The sequence below is a fragment of the Paramisgurnus dabryanus genome, chromosome 17 (assembly GCF_030506205.2).
Source record: "Paramisgurnus dabryanus chromosome 17, PD_genome_1.1, whole genome shotgun sequence".
Classification (NCBI taxonomy): Eukaryota; Metazoa; Chordata; class Actinopteri; order Cypriniformes; family Cobitidae; genus Paramisgurnus; species Paramisgurnus dabryanus.
In genome coordinates this window covers 3971805-3994600 of record NC_133353.1, presented here as the reverse complement: position 1 = coordinate 3994600, position 22796 = coordinate 3971805, and the positions used below count along the sequence as shown (strand labels likewise).

At 36.6% G+C, this 22796-nt stretch overlaps 2 protein-coding genes across 6 annotated transcripts in view; both read right to left on the bottom strand.

Moving 5' to 3' along the window:
- Positions 1 to 18479, bottom strand: part of ppp1r13ba (protein phosphatase 1, regulatory subunit 13Ba) — a 41468-nt gene extending 22989 nt beyond the window's left edge. For 2 of the 5 annotated variants that reach the window (XM_065244690.2, XM_065244694.2), the window contains exons 1-4: positions 18326 to 18479; positions 9476 to 9623; positions 5792 to 5911; positions 2703 to 2773 (exon numbers count right to left, since the gene is read on the bottom strand). In XM_065244690.2, coding sequence (XP_065100762.2) covers positions 2703 to 2773; positions 5792 to 5911; positions 9476 to 9623; positions 18326 to 18478 — 492 coding nt within the window. In that variant the 5' untranslated portion in view covers position 18479. Of the gene's footprint in view, positions 1 to 2702; positions 2774 to 5791; positions 5912 to 9475; positions 9624 to 12376; positions 12602 to 18325 lie in introns of those variants that run through there. The other 3 variants (XM_065244691.2, XM_065244692.2, XM_065244693.2) reach the window with 3 other exon arrangements.
- Positions 18480 to 19099: 620 nt separating this feature from the next.
- ptp4a2a (protein tyrosine phosphatase 4A2a) lies at positions 19100 to 22300 on the bottom strand. The gene is made up of 7 exons (XM_065253197.1): positions 22170 to 22300; positions 21340 to 21416; positions 20488 to 21058; positions 20320 to 20412; positions 20108 to 20238; positions 19911 to 19985; positions 19100 to 19816 (listed from the first exon to the last, which is right to left on the bottom strand). Exons 3-7 carry the CDS (start codon positions 20581 to 20583, stop codon positions 19705 to 19707), a joined length of 507 nt encoding a protein of 168 aa, XP_065109269.1. The 5' UTR covers positions 20584 to 21058; positions 21340 to 21416; positions 22170 to 22300; the 3' UTR covers positions 19100 to 19704.
- Positions 22301 to 22796: the final 496 nt, after the last annotated feature.

The window sequence follows — 22796 nt, the reverse complement described above, 5'->3', positions numbered from 1 at the left end:
CGCATATCGGGATGCCTCAGCGAGCGAGTCACTCATTTATAACATAACTAACTGGAGATGCTGGGAAGGCCCCACTGGCCACCTGTTCAATAGCTGTGTATGAATACACTTTAATAGGATGTTATGAGTCCTACACATATTGATCTCCTTGTTCTTAAAAACAGCCTTGAGATTCAATATCGACAAAAGTCTGTTGACTGGGTTATTTAATTTTTTTAATTTTTTTTTTTGAGAAATCTGACCCTGTCTGTAAAATCCAGGCTAAAGTCTCACAATAAAATTTTGAGATTATGAGCATCGAAGTTTAATCTTTGACATGACCCTACTCAATCAGTATTAAAGATATCAAGGTTGTATTTTACACAATGTTTTTTATATGTAGAATGACTTTATGTAGAAAACAGATGATTTTAGCTGGGTTTTCACAGGCAGGGTCTAAAATACAAACATAATATCTCATTTTTCTTTAAACGCATGATCAAACACAGACATGTGGTGCCAGACAGAAAGTGCTTTGAAACCAGGCTGTAACACTTGGGAGTGTTATATGGTTGACTGATCTTCAGGGAAACAGGGAAACCTACGTGTAGAGTTTCTCTAAAACTTCCTGTGTTCCCCACATGAACCACCGCAGAAGGATTGTGGATGGGAACTGGAGCTTATCAGCACACAGCACACTAACTCCCTACTGCGGAGCTTCCAGTTTTTAACCTGCAGCTAGAGTACTGCATCTCATGTGAGGCATAATGCAATTACATGGCAATACCATCAGAACTGATGTGCATGAGGCTGAATCCCCAAAAAATAGGGATGAAAATAGGAAATTATATTATTCAATGTACAGTCTGTGACAATTTATTTTGATAGTTTCTTTAAACAATCTGCACACTGCACCACCTTTGTCAACTAACTTGCATTAGAGTTAAACATGCATTAGTAAACTTATGCTTAGGGTTAGTAAAATAGTTTTAAATTTAAAGGGATAGTTCTCCAAAAAATGAAAATTCTGTCATCATTTATTCACCCTCATATGTTGTTCCAAACCTGTATGAGATTTTTGATAAATGATGGAAACGAAACAGTTGACGGCTCCAACTGAGTTCCATCACTTTAAAAAATAAAATGGTGATAAATAGCACGAAAAGTGGTTCTTTGGCTTGTAATCATAGGGGAACCATTTTAGTGCCAAAAATCACCTATGTAGAATATTCCCGGAAGATGATGCCGTCACGTTATGCGATGTCAACTTATGTGACGATTGGCAGAATCATGCCGCTTCTGGACGGTACACTGTCGGTACAAAACTGTACCTTTTCTGTATCTGGGGCTGTACCCTATGTTTCCAATTGATACCTTTACAGGAATACAAAACAGAAAACAATTTTGGGTAGATTACCGTACCTTAAGGACCAACATTGTAAGAAAAAGTCAAAATATGTACCCCTAGCTGTCAGTGGGGCAGCACCCTTTAAAAAGGTAAATGTATGGACCATTAGATACAGATATGTAAACATTTAGTACTAATATGTACCTTTGAGATACTAATATGTATTTTTGAAGTACTAATAAGTTCTCTTTGGTCCCAGAATGTACTTCTGAGGTACTAAAATGAAATCCATAGGTGCAAAGCTGTACTTTTTGAAAGGGTACAGCCCCAGTGACAGAAAATGTACAGATTTGTACCTTTATTTCTGAGAGTGTAACTACTCATTTTTTCCCTAGCTTTAAACCATTGTCGATTGGGGTTGGGGTTAGAATTCGGGTTTGGATGTCAGTTTCAGTATACTTTTTGTGTTCTGATTTTTAAACCATTGTCGCTTGGGGTTGGGTGTTATGCTGCATGGGTTTTGGTAAGGATGTAATTTTATGTAACAGAAAGTCGTTCAAACCCCAACCCCAAGCGACAATGGTAAAAATGTTGAAAAAAATTGAGTAGTTAACGTCCATAAGCGCCATGATTCGTCTATATCCGACACTGAGGGATTAGCATGAAAGAAACGGAGTTCCCATTTCGTCGATATAGTGACGCATAGGGGCACCCTTCACGTCTTCATACTGACGCTGAAGGCGTTTGAACATGCTTCAGTTTTTGACACCTGAGGAGTGAGAATGGGTTAAATATAGTGTGCCACCATACTTACTCGTGTAACAGTCTTTAAATAGGGAAAACATGGAATTGTTTGGAGGCTTCTAAATTCATCCCTGTTTGGATCCTAAGGAATGAATGGGGCTAGGCTAAATGCTAACAAATTCACAACATGCTGTAAAAAGATTAAGTGCACACATTGAAAAAATATAGGTATGTATTAATTCCTCTAAGTTTGAGGGAAGAACATAATAAAATATAAAAAACTGTGGTGTTTTCCTTTAACAAAGTCTTGTGAAATGTCCTCTTTAAGTAGACTCTGATGAAAGTTAGTTGACATGTAGGTGCACTGTTATGGTCAACAGAAAGTATAAAGTGGGCCAAATTAAATATTACGGCTTTATTGTGACATATTACATATTGTGGGTTTAAGGCTTTCCACATTAACAACACACAGTGATTAACTGTCCTTTTAGAGCACTACTGCTCACTTAAAGCTGATCTTGCATTTTGGCTACAGTTTCGGCGTAATGACGTCAACGAGCGCACCTCTTTAGGAGTGTTAAGCAGCCCAGAAGGGAAGCGTGATTGAGAACAGCATGAATTTGGAACTTACCCCATTCACGCAGGGCTTGTCTGAATTCCCCCCGCTCTTCCTATTGGCCGGTTCAGAAGTCTGATCCCCTGCTGGGAATAAAACAATATTACATTATCATCCAGCGCCAAAGTCACAACGCTTGCAGGACACTGTATGACCTGCCAAAACTCACAGCAGCGGACAAATATAAACACAGCTGCCGAACAAAATCGGCGAGACCTAAAAAACACATCAATGAACACATCAGTCTGGAATACAAAGGAAATAGTTAACTTTGAATCAACTGAGCGCAAGCGATTTTGCCTGGCATTAATCCATATAACATGCCACTCTATGCCAGTATAGTGGGTTGATAACAGCGTTTACCAACCTACAGTCATTTCTCTTTTGTAAGCTTTTGTTTCGCCTGTACGCTCAACTGTGTCATCTATAAATAAGCGGAGGCTTGAATCTCTAAATCCAGGGGCTGTGTCATTATGTCTGTAATCTTGTCAGAAGCTCTAGAAATATCTTCATAAACCTGCATCGGTTCTGATGCCCTTCTAGTGACCTCACACTGCTCTCACAGACTATATTGTAGAAACTGAATGGTACTTGCCCATGCAAAACTGCCTCCTACAATGCTATGGGGGTCTGGTTGGTTGCCAGAGCATTAAAATAAGGTTGCTTAAATGGTTCATTGCTATTGTTTTATGGATGGTTGCTGTGTTAGTGTCTATTTGAAATTCATCCTTGGATGTCATCCTTACATAAGCCTGAGTGTGCCTACAGACTAGAGCAGAGGTGCCTAAACTAGGGCCAGTGGGGCAAAGTTGGCCCACAATGACCTTTAATTTGGCCCATCATGCCACGTGAGATAAAAAGATAAAGGAAAACATAAACGTCATTGACTTAGATGTTCATATTTCTAATTAAACATATTATTTTAAATGTAACATTTTTTTTATTTGTACATTACAAAAATGTAAATTAAAAGTAAATGCAAGAAATTAATGTGAATAATTTAAAAAATGTACATGCAAACTTGGTGTAGAGTATGAGTCACGAAACTCAACGAACTTGGGTACTATAGGCAAATAATGGAGAGGTCGAGGCAGTGGCACACAGCCAAAGGGAAATGTAAAAATTATTGGCAAAATTATTTATTTTTACAACAGTTACCTTTGAAATTAAAACTGCATTAGTTATGCATAAACATGGTAATGTTTGTTTATTTATTTTTTAAATATTAGAAAATTATAAATTAGGAGAATCAGGGCACTTTAATTTTAAAGGGGGACATACCATGAAAATCTGACTTTTTCCATGTTTAAAGGGATAGTTCACCCAAAAATGAAAATTCTGTCATAATTTACTCACTCTCATGTTGTTACAAACCTGTATAAATTTCGTTGTTCTGATGAACACAAAGGAAGATATTATGAAAAATGTTTGTAACCAAACCGTTCATGGACCCCATTTACTTCCATAGTATTCTTTTTTCCTACTATGGAAGTGAATGGGTTCCACAAACGGTTTGGTTACAAACATTTCTTATAAAAAAGTCTTGTGAAATGTCCCCTTATATAACGCAGCAACATTTACTTTCGGCTCACGGCCCTCAGTCAGATTTTTGGCCCTTGGTAGGAAAAAGTTTGGCGATCCTTGACAGATAGGATCACCAATGTCAAAGCTTTTGTCATCCATCAAATTAACTTTGTCTGACTGCAAGTAATGTTAGCATTAAAGGGATAGTTCACCCAAAAATGAAAATTCTGTCATCATTTACTTAATTTCATGTTGTTACAAACCTGTATAAATTTCTTTGTTCTTATGAACACGAAGGAAGATATTTTGAGGAATGTTTGTAACCAAACCGATCATGAGCGCCATTCACTTCTATAGTAGGCAAAAAATACTCATGAGCACACATATGGCCGTAGTTTATAACGTTTGAAATATAAATGTTTTTTAATGGTCATGTCCATGTGGATTAATTTTTGATGGATGGATGCACTTTTTGGAGCTTAAAAATGGGGCACTATCCAATGCCATTATAAAGCTGAAAAGAGCCAGAATATTACATAAAGGTCCCGTTCTTTCTGTGCTTTTGAAGCTTTGATTGTGTTTACAGTGCGCAAAAAAACATGTGTTCATGTTTCACGTGTAAAAAACGCGGTATTTTTTACACAATTTACTTATTTGTATTATTTGTACTTATTGTAAATTTTCACTGTCCAAGAAACGGGCTGATGTGTTTCTTGTTCTATAGAGTCCCTCCTTCACAAATACGTATGGAGTTCTGATTATATAGTTTGTTTAGTGTGTTGTGATTCGATAGCAGCTTAGCTTGCCGTTAGCTTAACTGGTGACTGACGTATTCCTGTGGGCGGAGTTTAGTCCTGTTCTACTGTTATAGTGATGTCATTAAAGCAGGAAGTAGAGAGCTGTAGTCCAAACTGGCCGTTCGCTGTAGGCTTTGAAAGGTGAATCCTGTTAAAGAAAATATATCGCCTGGCAGTGAACTTTATCATTTTACAGATGACTAAACTAGGGGTTAAAAAATGGGATCAGAAAGACCGTGACCTTTAATATAACTGTGTTTGGTTGAAAGTCATATACACCTAGAATAACATGAGGGTGAGTAAAATATGGGCTAATTTTCATTTCGGAGTACTCCTTAAAAATACATACAAACAGACATATTTCTCTCATATGCTGCTTGGTTTTGTCTATGGAGGTCAGACAGTGCTCTGCATCTTCTCCCCTATAGTGTGATGGTGCTGCAGTCTGTCTCAGGTGCAGATTTGGGCACAAGTAGGCGAGGAGACCAATTACACAGAAAGAGGATTGGTTACGCAACTATAGATCACAGCGGAGACAAGCTCTGCAAGCCAAGAGCTGACTGACACACACAAGGACACTGAAAGAATCCGAACATTTCTGAGACACGGTGAACAAAACTCAAAAAGCAATGTTTTAAAGAGACACTATTTTAATATCTAAAATATTACACCCTTTAAAATGCATTCTAAAGGAAAATCTTACACGGTGCTGTTAGTTAACTATGCATGAGTAAGTCAACACAAATATATCTGTCTACACTTTGTTATGAAACTGTTTTTCACCTTGAGCAGTGTTTGTGATGGGAGACTCTTCGTGACGCAAGTAGAACTTTACTTCCTGTCTCCTCTGGCCCCATTTTCTTAAGTGTTCCAACATCAGTTGATCTAGGGGTATTGCTCTCTCTGCAAATAAGAACGTAGACACTCTGTCTCAAGTGGATTATAAAAATTCATGTCACATCTGTTTATAAGACACTTCACAGAAGTCCAGAATTAAAAGGTATCTTTGCTGTCGGGTATCGTTGCTTTCTTTGCCATCACAGGCCATGTGTAGGACAAACAGGCCTACAGGACCGATGTACTGTAAACAAACCCACGAGGCCTGAGACATCCTGACCACATAATACCACCCACCCACTGTCTAGAACAAACTCTGACAAGGGCTTTATTGTTATGCCAAAGTGTTGTTTTCTTTGTGGGATCTGGTCCATAAATTTTTCAGTCAGTACCCTTCAATGCATCTCTGGCTGTCACCCATATTGAGCGGTAAGTGTAGCATTAGGGTGGTCCTTATTTTTCAACTTTTAAAAGTTTATGCATTCACCACACCAGTATGTTTGAATAAATAAATAAATAAATATATTGGGCAAAATTGTTTCAATATTAATTAATATTTAGAGGTTGCTCAAGACCTTTAAAGTTTAACACATTCACGTATTATGTGATGTGACACTTTGTGCTAGCATGTATATTTGTTTAATAATATATACTTATGGCAGCAATGGACTTATTTGACCATGCTCCAGGCAATTAAAACTCCGGTTTTAGTTGTGATATGTCTTTCAAAGCAAGAAAGCTTTAGTGTGAATAAAGCACAATAGACAACTGAGGCAATGGCTGAAACAACACGAAGCAAGTCCGCTATATGGTTACTCGGATCAGAAGAGACAAAAAAAAACTGGAACAAAGTTGTGTGTTGTGCGTTTTTAAATGGTACACTTTTTGCAAAAATATGTGATTTCGGAAATATTTAAAGGCTTTGAGCAACCTGTAGATATTGTAGGAACAATTCAAAATTTAGCACAGTGTGTTTATTGATATCCTAACACATTTAGGGGGTGAGAGTTGAATTTTTTTTTACCCATTATAAGGACCACCCTAGTGTAGCATACATTAGGTCTGAAACTAGTAACTAAAGTCCAGGGGCCGTATTCACAAAGAATTTTAAGGCTAAAAGTAGCTCCTAACTGGCGAATTTAGGAGCAACTCCTAAAAATAATGGGCGTGTCACTCCTAAATTTAGGACTCCTAATTTTTTTCACTAAGAGTAATTCACAAAGCATTTTAGCCCTAAAAGTAGCACCTAAGTCTGGGACAGCTTAAAAGAAGTCGAGAGGACTCCTAACTCACTAAGACCTATTCACAAAAGATCTTAAAATGTCTTAGGTGCTGATCCTCCTTAACATGGACAGTTTCACCAACTCAAAAGCATTGCACATACTTAAAAGCACACTTTAATGTAAGCATATTGTTTATAACATTTGTTTCATAATTCATTACATTCATGGCAAGCAGGAAGTTTTTTAGAATTACATGAAACAATAATGATATTAAATATTTAATATTATAGGCATACCTGTTGCCATGCTAGTCTGTTTAAAGGCTGCAATCTCAACCCTCTACTGCGATTGTAATGCATACCACCGCCTCTCGCAGTCGTCCGGGGTCCGCGACACAAGCGGGAATGCTGCATTGATCTGCAACAAATCCTCTCCCCAGTGATGCGCGGGTTGATCCGAAATGAGCGGATGCATGCGGTCACCCGCGGTCACGAGTCATCCAAAAATATTTTTTATGATATTCGGGTCGCGTTCGGTCGGGTCGTTTGAAATAAAGATGGCAATTAACTATTAAACAATTACTACTTTAAAAAAATGCTGGCCAGGGAGCGGGTCGGGTACACTATTTTTTTTTTTTTTTTTTGCGGTCCGAGTTGCGGGCGGGTTAGTTGAAAACGATGGTCGGGTGCCAGTTGTTTTGTACATTGACCAGCGCATCACTTTCTCGCATGTCTCACGCTTAGTTTTGCTTGATATCTCAGTGCCGAATTTCCCTTTTATTAGGCTACGTTTCTTTTTTCCAGCACCAACTGGGCCAGCAGCAAAACTGATCCTGCATCCATTTGGGCTTTCTTTTTCGTTTTGGCGAGTTCCACCATCATTTATTTATTACATTAGGCAGGCTTCTTTAATATGGGCAACATTTCCTTGCTTTAAGTAGTCTATTTAGGCTAATAGGATGTACATTAATCAAGCAAGTGTTAATGCAATGTCGTTTTATTATTAGGCAATTGGCGGTTTTCATTTGTATTAGGCTTGATTTAATTTAATTTAATTCACGACTTTTCTTTTATATATGCATTTCGATGGCATTACTATTATTATTATTTTGTATAGGACACAGACATATTTCGATATTGTAATTCCATGATTTGGTGCGTCTGTGTTATGTTACGCATGACAGCCCTGTCATCTAACAACCAATCACCGTGGTCATTGCGAGGCAGCTCGTGCATGAGAATTGACGTCATCCGTAGCAACGAAGACTCACTCTTAGTTTAGGAGTTATCATTTTTCCTTACTAAAAGTAGGTCTGAAAGGCGTTGTGAATAACTTTTAAGAGAAAACTCCTAGCTAAAATCTTTTAGTGCGATTTAGGAGTACTCTTAGTGATAAGATAAAATGCTTTGTGAATACGGCCCCAGGATGTTTAAAAAAATAAAGAGTAAAAACAAATGGTGACTCATAGGGCTAGACTGGCGAAATACCATATAATTTCACAATTGTATGTAATATTTTAAACTGGCACGCCCATTAAAACCCCCATTGTGCTCGATACATCACTTTAGATCAACAGGTGGAGAGAAGGCAATATTTTGTTGCCCGTTCAAACGCATTTGACCACATTAGAATCTACACTACAAAAGTGGATGAGCTTGAAACGTTTCACACCTCGTTTACACATGTATTTAGTTTCGCCCACTTGGGGTCTGATCGACCAAAATGCATCTTAAAACAAAGTGAAAACATCCTCTTAAAGTCCTGTAAATTGGCGTCAAAGGTGTCAGGCTACTACAAATCTTTTATTTATGCTGGGTGCACACCAAAAGATAATCGGGCTGATTTGGGGCTGATTTCCGCCCTTACGGCAATCCTAGCTATGTCCCGATTATCTTGAGGGTTCTACAGATTATCTTTTCAGATTTTCCCTTGGTGTGAGGTGTGTTAAGAGTGTCCGAACCTGATCGGAAGAACGTCGGAGCCGCCCCAATCGCGAATCAGAAATCCTGATGAGTGGGGGAACCCCGAGGACAAATAGTGCACGCTCTTGAGATTATCACGTGAAACGAAACAATATCCAATCAGAAAGAGAGATGATGGAAAACAGAAGCAGTCATGGCGCAGCACAAAGTGAAGTTGATGTGGACAGCAGAGATAGAGGAACCCTTTTCTTTTATTCTGTGAAAATCATTCCAAACACTATCATTGAAATGTCTTCCTGCATATCATCCCCCATGCTTATTCTGAAGTCTCGCAAGATTTTGCAAGATTTCCTGTGTTCACAGTCGAGACTCGAAAATCGTGATTGAAAATCTGTTTGTGTATGGTGTGCTGTCTTTGACACATTATGACACACCACACACTATAGGAGCAAAAACGGTTAAATCTAGGATTTTTTATCTCGTACCTTTGCCATTCCAGACCTCAGCGAGGTGGCAGCCACTTTCTCCTGCCTCTTTACAGAACTCCACCACATCTTTACAGAGCGTCTCTGGAGATATGGGCACCTCAGTCAGCAGCTGTTGATTTTCACTCAGAAATACAGTCAAAATCATCTGTAATAAAACAAAACAAAAAAAATCTGTGAGTTAACTTTCAGCCATTTTAGACTGCGTGGGTTTTCTTCTTTCAGTCTCATTTTCTTAGTGGTCTGACCTACCACAGGTCTCCTCAAATGAGTGTCGGTCGCAAAGACAGATGAGAAATACATGAAAGATGCTTGGGCTGTAATGAGGGGAATTACAAATCTCTGCTATACACTGCCAAGATAAGGCAATGATTATCATTGATCTATTATCTCTGCGGCGTACCAAAACACATTGGCATGGACTTTAACCACATTAAAATTAAATTTAGGGGAGAACGGGGCACAAACTAATGCTTTTTTACTTTGGCTCTATCATTTAAAAAATATTTAAGTTAGATTAATAATTTTTTACACAATTAACACACACCTACCATGGGACCTACCGTTATCGTACAATTACATTGAAAGTTACATTGAGCTACAAAAATGTACGGTATGTAGAAAATAATGTGTTTTTTGAACCCTAAACCATGCGAACACATTGTATTATACAAAATAACATTGTTTTTGGCAATTAAATGGGTGCTCTTTAACACAAAGGAAGATATTTTGAGCAATGTTTATAACCTTAAACAGACTTTCATAGATTTTTTTCTCCTACTGGGGAAGTCATTGGTGCTCCTGCTTCCTGCTTGATTACAAATATCTTCCTGTGTTCAGCAAAACAAAGAAATGTATGTAGGTTTGTAACAACTTAAAGGTGAGTATATGATGACAGAATGTTACATTTTGGGTGAACTATCCCTTTAACCCTGCTAAAGGGTGAGGCTTTACTGAACAACCAATGAGGTTTCAACAAAAAAGCTTAAACTCACAGTCTAGCAAACAGAATAAAGAATCCCCAAAAAAATATTTAAGCCTTTTGATAAAAATAAAGACTAAACTGAAACTTGTACATAAATTGTGAGAGGTGCTGTGAATACACTGCTATATGGCTTCTATATAATTATGAGTGGTTGCTCTGTGATTCAAAAATTTAATACTTAGCCTACATGTTCCAAACCCTTTACCTAAATATAAGAAATATTAATAGCAATGCCTTAATAGTGAGCAAGCACCATTAAAATACATTTCTAATTTAGAGTAAACTTTGGAGTCATTTACAGGACACAGTACTCTAAAAATGCTAGGTTATTTTTAAACCAGCGTTGGGTCAAAAACGGACAAACACTGTAATTTAACCTATGCAGGGATGTGTCAACCCATTGTTGGGTCAAATATAAACATTTTCTGGGTAAATTTAACCCAGCGGACGTAGGTTTGTCCCTTCATGACCCAACTCTGGGTTAAAAATAACCCATCACCCAACAAATCTAGATATACAAGGCATTTAAGCAATGCATTACAATAGTCATCACAATGTAAACACACTGATGTATGTTTGAAATCTGGCTCTTCACTTTAGCTAAAAATGTATACACATCTTGTAAACCAGTTTGAATTCAGTTCCCACCTATGGAGCTCTACTCCTATAATGTGTAACACAATCTCTCCAAACAACCAGACACCAGATTGAAAGGGAAATTCTGTAAGGGTTGGATTACAGGACAGAGCTATAATAATCTGATTAGGAGGGGGTGCAAACATTCAAGCGTGTGGCTGTGGAGAGCTAAGGAAACTGTTTCCCTGACTAAAGCCAAACAAATCCAGAGAGGGAAATGTTGCTGTGATCTGTGATGACAGAGGATAATCCGAACCTGGAGAGATGCCCGGAATTACATTGTCACAAAGTTTCAAATTCATACCGCATGGGCCAAAAAATGCTTTATCTGAATAATTCAATCGTTTAACTCAAGCCAAAGAGAATGAAAGGATATTAAAATTGCATGCACGAATGAACAAAAGTTGCTTGACCTTTCATTGCTTTTTAAAGTAATGTAAAAGTTAAATTGTATTAGCAGATAAAAAATTTAAATCATCCCTCAGTCCACAATTATATACATTTACAGTGGAAGTCATATTGCACCGCGGATTCTGTCTAACACTTAAACAATTTTCACTGCCAATGGCAGCTTTCCTAAAATCTCGAATGCTCGTGTGCAAAAAATAAACAATCATGCCAAGTACCTATAGTCACGTAAATTATTTATTATTTTCGTGATACTGTCACAAATTTCAGTTTATGTGTCATTGTCACGTATTTGTTACTCAACTGTTTTGTCCTATTTTCTTACCATTGTCGCTTCGGTTTAGGGTTAGATTTACATAAAATGACATCCTTACCCAAACCCAACTCTCACCTTAACCCCAGGCGACAATGGTTTAAAAATCAGAAAATATAAAAAAAATTAATCCGAAAAAATAGTACAAACCAATACTTAAAGCGGCATCCTAACGCAAACACCAAATCTAACCCTAAAACGAAGTGACAATGGTTTTAAAATAAAAGCAGTTGAGTTACCAATACGTGACAATGACACATAAACAAAACGAAAAAACGTAGAAATTCGTGACCGTATCACGAAAAAGAATCAAAAATGTACTCGACTATAGGTATGTAATTTCGTGAGACTGGGAAGCAAAGAACATGTGTGTGATATAATAACCTTTGAAGTATTCATAACAATCCAACTATAGTAAAACTTTTAACACATCTCATTACACACAAACTAAAACAAACCAATTATCCGAAATCTATTCTAGACACGTGCCCAACTATTTTAAGCCAAACATAACACTTAGCGTTGCCTGTCACTATCTATAAGCCCTCCAGGCTTTCACCTTAGCCGGCCCGTGTGGTGCCTTCATCTTCTTCTCGTCTTTCCCCTGCGTCCGCGATCTCTTCTGCAGCCAGGGCCTGCACTTGGAGGTGCTGACCAGGCTGCTTAGCACCATGCTGAAGAACCTCCTCATGGAGGTTGGAGCTCATGGAAGACGTGAAGGTGCCGGGCAGCCCGGGCTCTGGAGCTGCCTGCTGCCACTGGGGTTTACTCTATCTGTGTCCCTCTCTGGGTGCCTGACTGTCTGTGAGCATGAAAAAGTGGTTGGGGAGGGGTGGGGGTGTTTTGGGGCATGTGGGAAGGGGAGGGTGGTAGTTGAGATTGGGCAAGCTCACTCTTCCAAATGCATTTCCCCCCAGGAGCAGCAGAGGTGGCGGAGTAAGATAAAAAGTATCCGATGACAATAGACAGGCGGTCCAGTGACAGATCATTGATAGAGCGAGTCGAACTCAAGGCTCTTGCACGTGTGTTTGACGTCACCCGTGCTGATATACACAGCAAAACATGAGTCACTGTAGGAAGTCAAACCACTTATGTTATCAAACGAAGACGTATGCAAAAATGAACAGAGGGTCTTCTAGCACCTTTATTTTAAGGGTGTAGGGAATTTTGGTCATTCCTTTCTTGCCCAGGTCAAAATAACCCTGCCACTAATATTCTGTTTATATATACAGCTTACCCTTCAAGTTAAAGGAATTTTTTGCCCATTTAATTGTCCACCACGCAAATAAACGTACAAAATGTGCAGATATGCTCCAAAGCATTGTGGGCCAACATGGCATGAAGGAACATTTCATAAAAACCCTTATAATAAAAATTAAAATATAATAAAAAACAATTTAAGATCAGTGCAAATATTAATTTCTTCTTAACCGTACTGAGTATTTCTCGCTTCTGTGCAGTGTCCAACCTGCAAGCAAACTTTTCTTGTTCCAAAGAAGGAAGTCATGTTGCAGGACCCAAAGCTTTGCAAATAATAAATCTCAGGACACAAGCAGGTCTTGTCACACTGAGCCTTGGGTAGTCCTAACAAATAAAGCTCTGGCAAGGGACACAACTGACTGCATAGCTGCCCAGTTTCCACTGTAAAAACTGTTATTGCTTCCTTTAGTTTTGTAACACCCATCCATATTAAAACCATAAAACAAAAACTACAAATAATTCTGTGAATATTAAATTATACAAAAATGAACACGTCCAAGACCATATTTGTTGAATCCTTTGATGTAGATAGGGTTCGTGCTTACCCCCAAAGCATTGTGGGATTGTTGACACTTTAAATGCTCACCTGATTTACTGTACGGGGCTGTCAATAGGGTGTCCATAGCAACGACTGCATCCAGGGAAACATGCCCGATACCTCACTACACTCCCAGTCTTAGATGTACATAAGTGCAGTTAACAGCAGTAAACAGCACACTCAATCTTTCACAGCATTTAACGGCCCTGACAGTTTCGCCCTCTCATGGCTCAAATCTAAGCCCAGTGAGCTTGAAAATGTTTTGGATTTCACGGAAGATATAGGTTTAATGGCATTAAAAAGCAAGGAAAGGAAACTAAAACAGTTTAAGCAGAAGAATATAAAATTAACATCAGCAATTTTAAAATGAATTTATAAATATATCCAATAATATACTCTTTCAACTTTCCTAAAATGCAGTTCATAATCTTTATAGTTATAAGTCAGTTAATTTTCCTTTTCTATAGAGAAAAAGCATTGGTCGGGATTGTGAGGCTTGGAGCTTGAAGGGAAAAGATTATGGATTATGGATTGTATAGCAGTCACAAATGAATAAATTCAACTAAAGTTAAATTGTGACCTAATTTTGGAAAGAAAAAATGTTTTACAAATATTCTATTAATCAATAACGCTTAGTATAGAATCGAATAGTATAATTTTTTTAAAGCATTAAAAAATTAAATAGCCTATGTATTTTACGAGTTGGCTAATTCGTATTAACTGGTACGAAGAGGATTGTACAAAAACATACTATTATCATAAAAAACTATAACGAAACCACACCCATAAACCCACCATCACAGGGGTCAAAGCAAAACATATAAAATCTATGATTGTGGTCGTACGAATTCGTAAAATACATAGTATATTTAAGTTGTTAATGCTTTAAAAAAGAATTCCATTCTATCAAGCTTTACTGATTAATAGAATATTTGTAAAAAAAAAAATGTATTATCCTTGACCTTTTATTTTCCAAAATTAGGTCACCTTCCTGCTTTAGTTTAATTTATTCATTTGTGACTGGTATACAATCCATGATCTTATAATCTTAATAAACATGTTTTACAAATATTCTATTAATCAATAACGCTTAATAAAATGTTATAATTTTTTAAAAAGCATAAATTTTTTTAATATACTATGAATTTTTACCAGTTGGCTAATTCGTATTAATTGGTACAAAGAGAATTGTACAAAAACATACTATTATCATAAAAAAACGCAACATGATCTCCCAAAGTTCCGTGGGATAGTCACAGAATTTTCAGACTTTCTTTTCCATGGCATTCTCACGGATCTCCGAAGCGACAATGGTAGGACAAAACAGTTGAGTAACCAATCCGTGAGAATGCCACGAAAAAGAAAGTCTGTGGCAGGGCCACGGAAAATGCGGAGATCCGTTAGAATGCCACGGAAAAATGTGCAAAAAATTGCCACGGAAATTTGTGAGATCAGGTTGAAAAAACTATAACGAAACCACACCCATAACCCCACCGTCACAGTTGTCAAAGCAAAACGTATAAAATCTAAGATTGTGGTCATACGAATTCGTAAAATACACATATATTTAATTTGTTAATGCTTTTAAAAAAATATTACCATTCTATTAAACGTTATTGATTAATAAAATATGTGTAAAATATTTTTTTTATCCTTGACCTTTTAATTAATTTATTTGTGACTGGTATACAATCCATAATCTTCTCCCATAAACTTAATAAACATGTTTTACAAATATTATATTTATCAATAACGCTTAATAATTTTTTTTTATTTTTTTCAAGCATTAAAAAACTTAAAAATACAATGAATTTTACAGGTTGGCTTATTCGTATTAATTGGTACGAAGAGAATTGTACAAAAACATACGATTATCATAAAAAAAAAAACAATAACGAAACCAAACCCATAACAAAATGTACGATTGTGGTCGTACGAATGAATACGAATTAGCCACCACATAAAATACGTACAGATTGTCATGAGCTAGCATTGCAGTCATCGCATTTGTGTTAAGTGTAATACATCAGACCTTATGATTGTTTACTGCAATATCCTACCGAAACATAAAAAAATGTGGTCATAAAGTAATGAAAGCAGCCATTAATGTAAAAGATGACCCAAGTCCCCAAGTAGACTTAAAGATTCAGCAATACTGTGGCAATGTTGTGAGCACAAAATTTTAATAAGGAGACTCTGGGGAATTGGGACACCACAGGGACAACAGCAAGAAATCTAATAACTACAGAACAGACCGGATGATGGCCTGCCAACATTCTCTGTTTTGAGTGCAGATGAAGTTGTAATCTAACAGCCGAAATGTTGTCTGCCACGTTCTAGTCCAAATCACAGACTCAAAAAGCCCAACTGTGACAGTCAAAATGTTCACAACGCTTGGCAGCAACCGGTTATAACCAGAAATTGACGAGGGACTGATATGTGCCCACTGATTCTCACAGCTCTTAAAATCTGAAATGGTTTATGTAGACATTTTCATATATTTGCTGGAAGTGAACAGAATGCATTCACCACTTTATTGACTCTTTATATGCAAACTTGCACTTGCATTCGCCGGGTAGAATACAGTATACTGTACACTGTGGTCAGCAAAGAAGTTAGCTGTAAGTTTACTTGTGGAAAACTTGTGGAAAATAGTAAGAGGTGTCTAATTCGTATGAATTCATGTGATTTCATTCGTACATTTTATCACAATCTGCCTTTGTTCCACTGACATTGGTTTTAATAATAATCACACGTTTTTTGTGTATTGCAATATGCACATTTGCAATTTTTCTGATAATTTTAATACTGCAGCCCTACTACAGACTTTATCTCAACATGCAGACTGAGATTTTTCTTTATCATATTTGATAGCTTATTTATCTCGCCTCCAAGGAAAAAATATCTCTTGAGTTTCCCAGCCAGCAATATTCATATTTTTTACCACAATATGCACAAGTAAACATAAACCACAGCAAAACATACTTTGTGTGGAGTTGTTTGGTAGATCAATTTTAAAGCTCTAGGAGGAATTGGGTCCTCTAATCTGAAGTATTTTTAAAGTTACATGTCTAGTACATGATTAGTTCTGAGATTAAGCGCACGTCCGAATTTGAACTTAAAATGTCACGCAATACTTTTGTGAGTCTACATGTTTTTGGACAGTATGCTAGAAGAATACTGAATGGTAAATAAGAGGAAAAGTTGCCTGACACTGCCTATTCACTTTAAGTGTGTAGTCCATTAACTATAAGTTAACACTAAATCTACTCCCAATTCAGTCTGTTCCAAATGTGACTGCACAGAGGTGAAAGGTTAATGTCAGTAAAGCGGATGCTTCTTTCTTTCACCTTTGAACTTTGACCTGATCTGGCAGTCTCTCTACTCTTTGGTCTAATGTATAAAACAAATTCTCCACGAGTTTGATTATGTAATCACGGTAGACGCATGGAAACAAGTGGTAAAATGCATTTTTCTTAAACTAGTATTAAGGGCAAAATTCTGGGAAAAGTCTTGAAAAACTGTTCCAAGATTTGGGGTGTGATGGATCTAAATGAACACAACACTGTGTGTGTCACTATTCAGGAATTCTGACAAATGACCCAACCTATCCACAGCTCACCGCCCAGGGCCTTAAAATATCCCCTGAAGGGTAATGTTTCATTCAACACGCCTCAAACATCATCATATGGGAACAAATGACAATACAATAAATGTGACAGGATACACGCACAGAATATGAAAGAATATATAGCATAATAAAAATGTAAACAAAAATAACAAAGAATAAAAATATGGAAAAAATAGAGATAAAAATATGAAAATAAAATATATTTACTTTTCTGATAAAGTTGGGCAAACTGGACAATCAAAATAAATAAATCAAATCTGCAATAACTAAGCTAAATCATGGTTTTCAACTCATGACACTTTGAAAAATAGAGATTTTAAAGATAAAATTGTAAGACCCTTGAAACTAAAGTAAGTAATGATTGTAAACATTTCATTGCATTAAAAACTAAATAAAGTTTAATCATGTGCAATGTGCTTAGAAATGGTGCAAGATATTTTTGTTATTTTTGTATATAACAAATATTTGAACTACTTATAAACAAGTTGTTTTAGGATTATTCTTATCAGATTTATTTAATAAGTTCCCCTCAAGTTCACACTGGTGGTCAACAAGTGTTATCTTTTACAAACAAATTTTGATCACCATATTTTTTTGGTACATAATTTCTATTCTTTTTGAAAGCTTGTACATTTCTTTTTTTTAAAAAAAAGACATTTGATATACGTTGTTATAAAATGCCTTCCTACATTTTCTTGTAGCTTAGGTGTCCAAATAGCCTACGTTTGGGTTTCTGTACAAATAGAGAGATGGTGCTATATATTCTGCATCATGCCATTTCATTAATGTAATGTAAGAGATGCATTTAACAACATTTTCTGTGGTTCTGTTAAGACACACATTCACCTAACCTTGAAGCATAACCTACAATTTATTCAGCCAATATACATCTATTTCATCTTTTTTTTTAATTATTTGCATAATATTCAGTCATGCAGACTATAACTGACAAGCCACAACAGTCGCATGTGTGAGATCATGGAGATGAAGAGATCAAACGCTAACGTTATGACTGAATATGAGCTGTCAATCACGTTCAGATTGACAGCTCTGATTCTGAGGAGACAAAACAAACTTACCGGCATCATGCTTGCGCAATAGCGAAATCTAACAGGAAGACCGTTAACTCTCACAGTCCCATGGAAAAGACTAGAACAAAACTGTTTAGTTTTGCGACTCGTGCCCGTTGTGAGTTTGGACCGGTTAGTGATGCTCCAGCTGAAATGGGTCATTTACGTCAGAGCGGATTCAGTGTTTTTTAAACAGGTTTTAAGCGGCCAAATCTCCAATCCTACTACAGCGAAGGATGAACTCATTAATATTTAGTACGTCGCGCTGACGTTTCTCCGTAACCTTGCTGGAATATCCAATCAGGGAAATTAATTAATATTCATGAGCCAGTCCTTCTACGCAATAGGATTCATACATTGGCTTTCAGGCGACATCCTTTCACTTACTGTACCGAGAATCTGCATTGCACCGACTCGTGGTGAAGATAAGAAATCACTACCGATAGACACTTCACAAATAGTTTCAGCGCGAGTGCCTTTTAATTCATTAAATTATCTCAGATATAGTTGTACTTTTAAGAGATAACTATAATGGTATTGTAGCACAAGTACAATTGTTCTGCCGATGACAAGTAACCTAAAATGTATAATTATGCAAACTATCATAGTATTGCTTAAAAAAACATAATACAACCATACATTGTATTTCAGACACATTTTACAGCAGTACCTCAGTATTAATTTAAATTACTGAGAGTACCATGGTAATTATTATGGATTTGTATGAGAGTTCCATCATACGTTGGCCATATGTAACAAAAAAGGAGTATGACAAAGGTAAAATTATATTGATTTTTTGTTTATTTGAATTTGACATTTCAACAATCAGTTTGTATTATTTTGATTGGATAATCTGCCATTTCATTCATTTTTTTCCATTCAACTGATGACCAAAGTGAATTCATCTTATGACCTGTGAATGTATCCTGGAATGTTTTATATCTATAACATTTGATACAGCAGTTGTGCCCATGTATCTTGTAGACTTCAAGAAATGTCCAATACAAGCACCAACAGAGTAAAATTGTCACTTAATGCGGGATGTTGAAATACACAATCCAGACAACTTTGGAAAACCTAATTTAGAAAGGGCATAAAACACTAACAACTGCAATCAATCATTATACCAATGTGTTTGTTACAATGAAAAAACACCACTAGTGATATCCCACTTTTCCTGTGAGCTTACATGATTGGCTAGATTGAAGTTACTGTTCAATAAAAAAAATACTCATCCAGACAATGAGTAACCAGACTGTGTGCTTGGCACTGTAATACAGCAAAGTCCTGGCCCAATATAATCATCAAACAAACTGATAATAACAACACTAACAATAATAATAATCATCATCATATCAATTTTCTAAGATCCTTGGATGAATGTTATTCTACTGAATGCAGCAGTTTTGACCATTGGCATCCTTGAAGCGCAGACGCATCTTGGGTTTGTATTTTTCAAGGTACATTAGTTGTTTGGCGTTAAAAGCCCCACGTCTTTTCCTAAAAGAAAAATGACAGTCCACATAAAAATCACACATATCACATATAAGAGAAATAAAAAACGTATTAAATTATATTGTAATGTGTGACTTACTGCCGAATAAACTCGACAGCATCCTCATACATCATCCCACACTCGATTAAGGCTATAGCCACCAAAACAGGAGCTCTGGACACAAAAACATCTTATTTAAAACTAGCTGGGAATTTTATCTAAAGCAGACATAAGTCAAAATCGTCTGTAATTACAGAAACAACTTCTGATCGTTCACATTTGTTGACAATACTTACCGTCCCAATCCTGCAACACAATGTACTGCAATGCAACAGCCTGGTTCCTCTTTAAATTTACATTTCAGTAGGTTCAACCAGTCATCAACAATTTGCTCCGGGGGTGAACAGCCATCATCAAAAGGCCAATCCTTAAACAGAACATAATGTGAAATCTAATACAAAAACATACAGATTAACGTAGTCTTTCTTTCATTCATAGCAATTCCTACCAAAACGTCAATGCCTTCTTTTTCCACTGGTGTCTTGTCGTAAGTCGCATCACAAACTCGAACAAGTGTTTGCACTCCAAAACTTTTCAGTTCCTGAAAGGTATTAACCAAAAAAATGTAAGCATTGCTATCCAAACTACTACATTTATGAGGAAGGACAGGACTTACCTCTGTAAACTTGGTCAGCTGTGAATTGGTGGGATTGTGGGTGATGAGAAACCTCATGCATTCATAGGTGATCTCAACAGGAGCAGGGCGATTCATTTTGACACTTAAATGGCGGGTTATTGTACTCGATAAAAACCAACACCTTGCGAAGGGGTAGAAAAATTATATCGAAATATCTAAGCAATTTGACTTTTAGATAAATCTCTGAAGACTCTAAAGGGAAAATATGAAGACAATTCTAAGATCCCTCGGTTTCAAAATAAAACTGAAGAAGGGGACTATCCTTCCGATTTGCAATTTCTAATTACCCCATTCAGGTGAGGAGAGATGATCAGTTGGCACTAGAGAGAAGGAAAATGCTTCACTCTCTAGTACCTGGATTGGCTCAAATCTATTCATACAACTAAATTTGGACATAAACGGATGCTCCCCAAAAGTGCAGAATGTAAGATGGGCAGTCAGGTAGTGTAATCTTCATATGGCAGGCCCTCTTTTCACTTGTCTACAATGACCAGGTGCTGTGCCTGGCAGAAGTCTCCACTCACACTGACAAACGCCATAAATGTGCAGCCTGCAATAAAAACGAGATAGTGGACAATGAATAACCAGGAAAAGTGCAGTGAATCAAAACATGTCACCATTGACCCCAAATGATTACTGGATATAGCCTACAGCTGAACAGAGACCTCATTCCAACGTAGTTAATATTGACTTATGGACTATGGATGGATGGAAAGTAACTCACCATAAAACATGCACAGGCTTACCAGAACATATAACACAGTGGAATAAGTAAGAATAAAACATATTTAGTCATTTATTCGGAGCAAGTTTATGCTAATAAACACTTACTTTCAATAAGTGAACAAAAATAAAGTTGAGAACTCCTCATTCTATCCTCACCATGCGTGACTGTCTCTGCTTGGCATCTAGAAGACATCAAACAAACACTATATAAAAACTTTCTATTTAAACTGCTATTATTCAAATTTAAAGAAATTAATTCAATAATAAAAGCAATATTATTATATACTTGTTATTGTTTATGTTTACATATCCAAAACCACTTTCTTTTAAAGCATTGCAAACATTCAACAACATTTAAATATTGTTAGATAAATCCATAAACATTAAATACTGCTGTAATGTTGTGACGTCAACTACGTTAGGCATTCAACGGCCTCACTTAACCCACATTCAGCGCTCACCAAAATCTAACTTAATTTTTCACATTTACATATTTTTGAGACAGAGAAATTATGCCATGTTTTTCCAAACATCAATCTAGCTTTGCGACATACAAATAAAACATCCATGTATTTGGAAATAAACCGGAATAAAACGCCCTCAATGCAAATGTAACAATGCAACCCACTGGCTCGTTCTTTAGGTGACATAAACGGATTATGAAAAAACTGAAATGTAATTTTCGTTAAACATCTTTGCTTAACAATTAATTTCACTCATTTAATACATGTTAAATAATGGTTTCGCTATAATTGAATTATAACGGTTGGTCATTTCCTTGTTTTGACCAGATTACTCCGCTCTTGTCCGCTTAGCACAGGTGCTTTAGCTACTAAATGCGTATATATTTAAAACGTCACGCAAAAATATACAATTCATTACTGTTTTAGATGTTCATAAATTACAGAAAAATATAAAATCATATAAATACTTACAAAGTACTGGCGGTACATATATATACCGTGACAAAGAGAGAACTGTTCAGAAACGCTGCTAGGCGGCTAGCATTCCTCTCTACCAGAGAGCTCCCGTAACCAGGCGACAATTCCGGTCCACATAGGTGAACGATGATTGGCTGGAGAAACATCACGTGATCAATAACAGTCAACATTCACGCCTCAATAATCGCTATGGGAAAGCTGTTACTTTCTTCACCGCTGTAGTGTTTTAACCAATCATAGTAAATTATTTTCATGCGCTGGCCATTTGCAGGGAATTGTTTCCAGTTATACTACTGTACTGTACTGTACATTTTATACTTCCATATACTTATTATTTAGGATATATTAATGTTGACATTGAGATATCTTATTTTAAATAAATGCACCCCTTATAAACAATATGTCCTTTTTTTGAAATTATTTACTTATTTATGTACTCATCATCAGCCTTGAAGACAATTGAATGCACTCTGGAGTCCCTTTTTCTAAAAATATATTTATTTTGTATTATTTTTTATTGTAGTCGTTTTTCTATTGAGCTTAAGTGGTGAGTGTTAAGCCTTTAAATATTGACAGTGTTTGTTATGTATGTGTTAGTTAATTTGAAAAGTAATTACTAAT

Excerpts from the sequence above, each read along its gene's own strand:
- ptp4a2a (XM_065253197.1), bottom strand. The coding sequence starts at position 20,583 with ATGAATCGCCCTGCTCCTGTTGAGATCACCTATGAATGCATGAGGTTT. Across the intron at positions 20,413-20,487 it reads AGCTGACCAAGTTTACAGAG|GAACTGAAAAGTTTTGGAGT; the intron begins GTAAGTCCTGTC and ends AATACCTTTCAG. Across the intron at positions 19,817-19,910 it reads GCTGTCGAGTTTATTCGGCA|GAAAAGACGTGGGGCTTTTA; the intron begins GTAAGTCACACA and ends TTTTTCTTTTAG.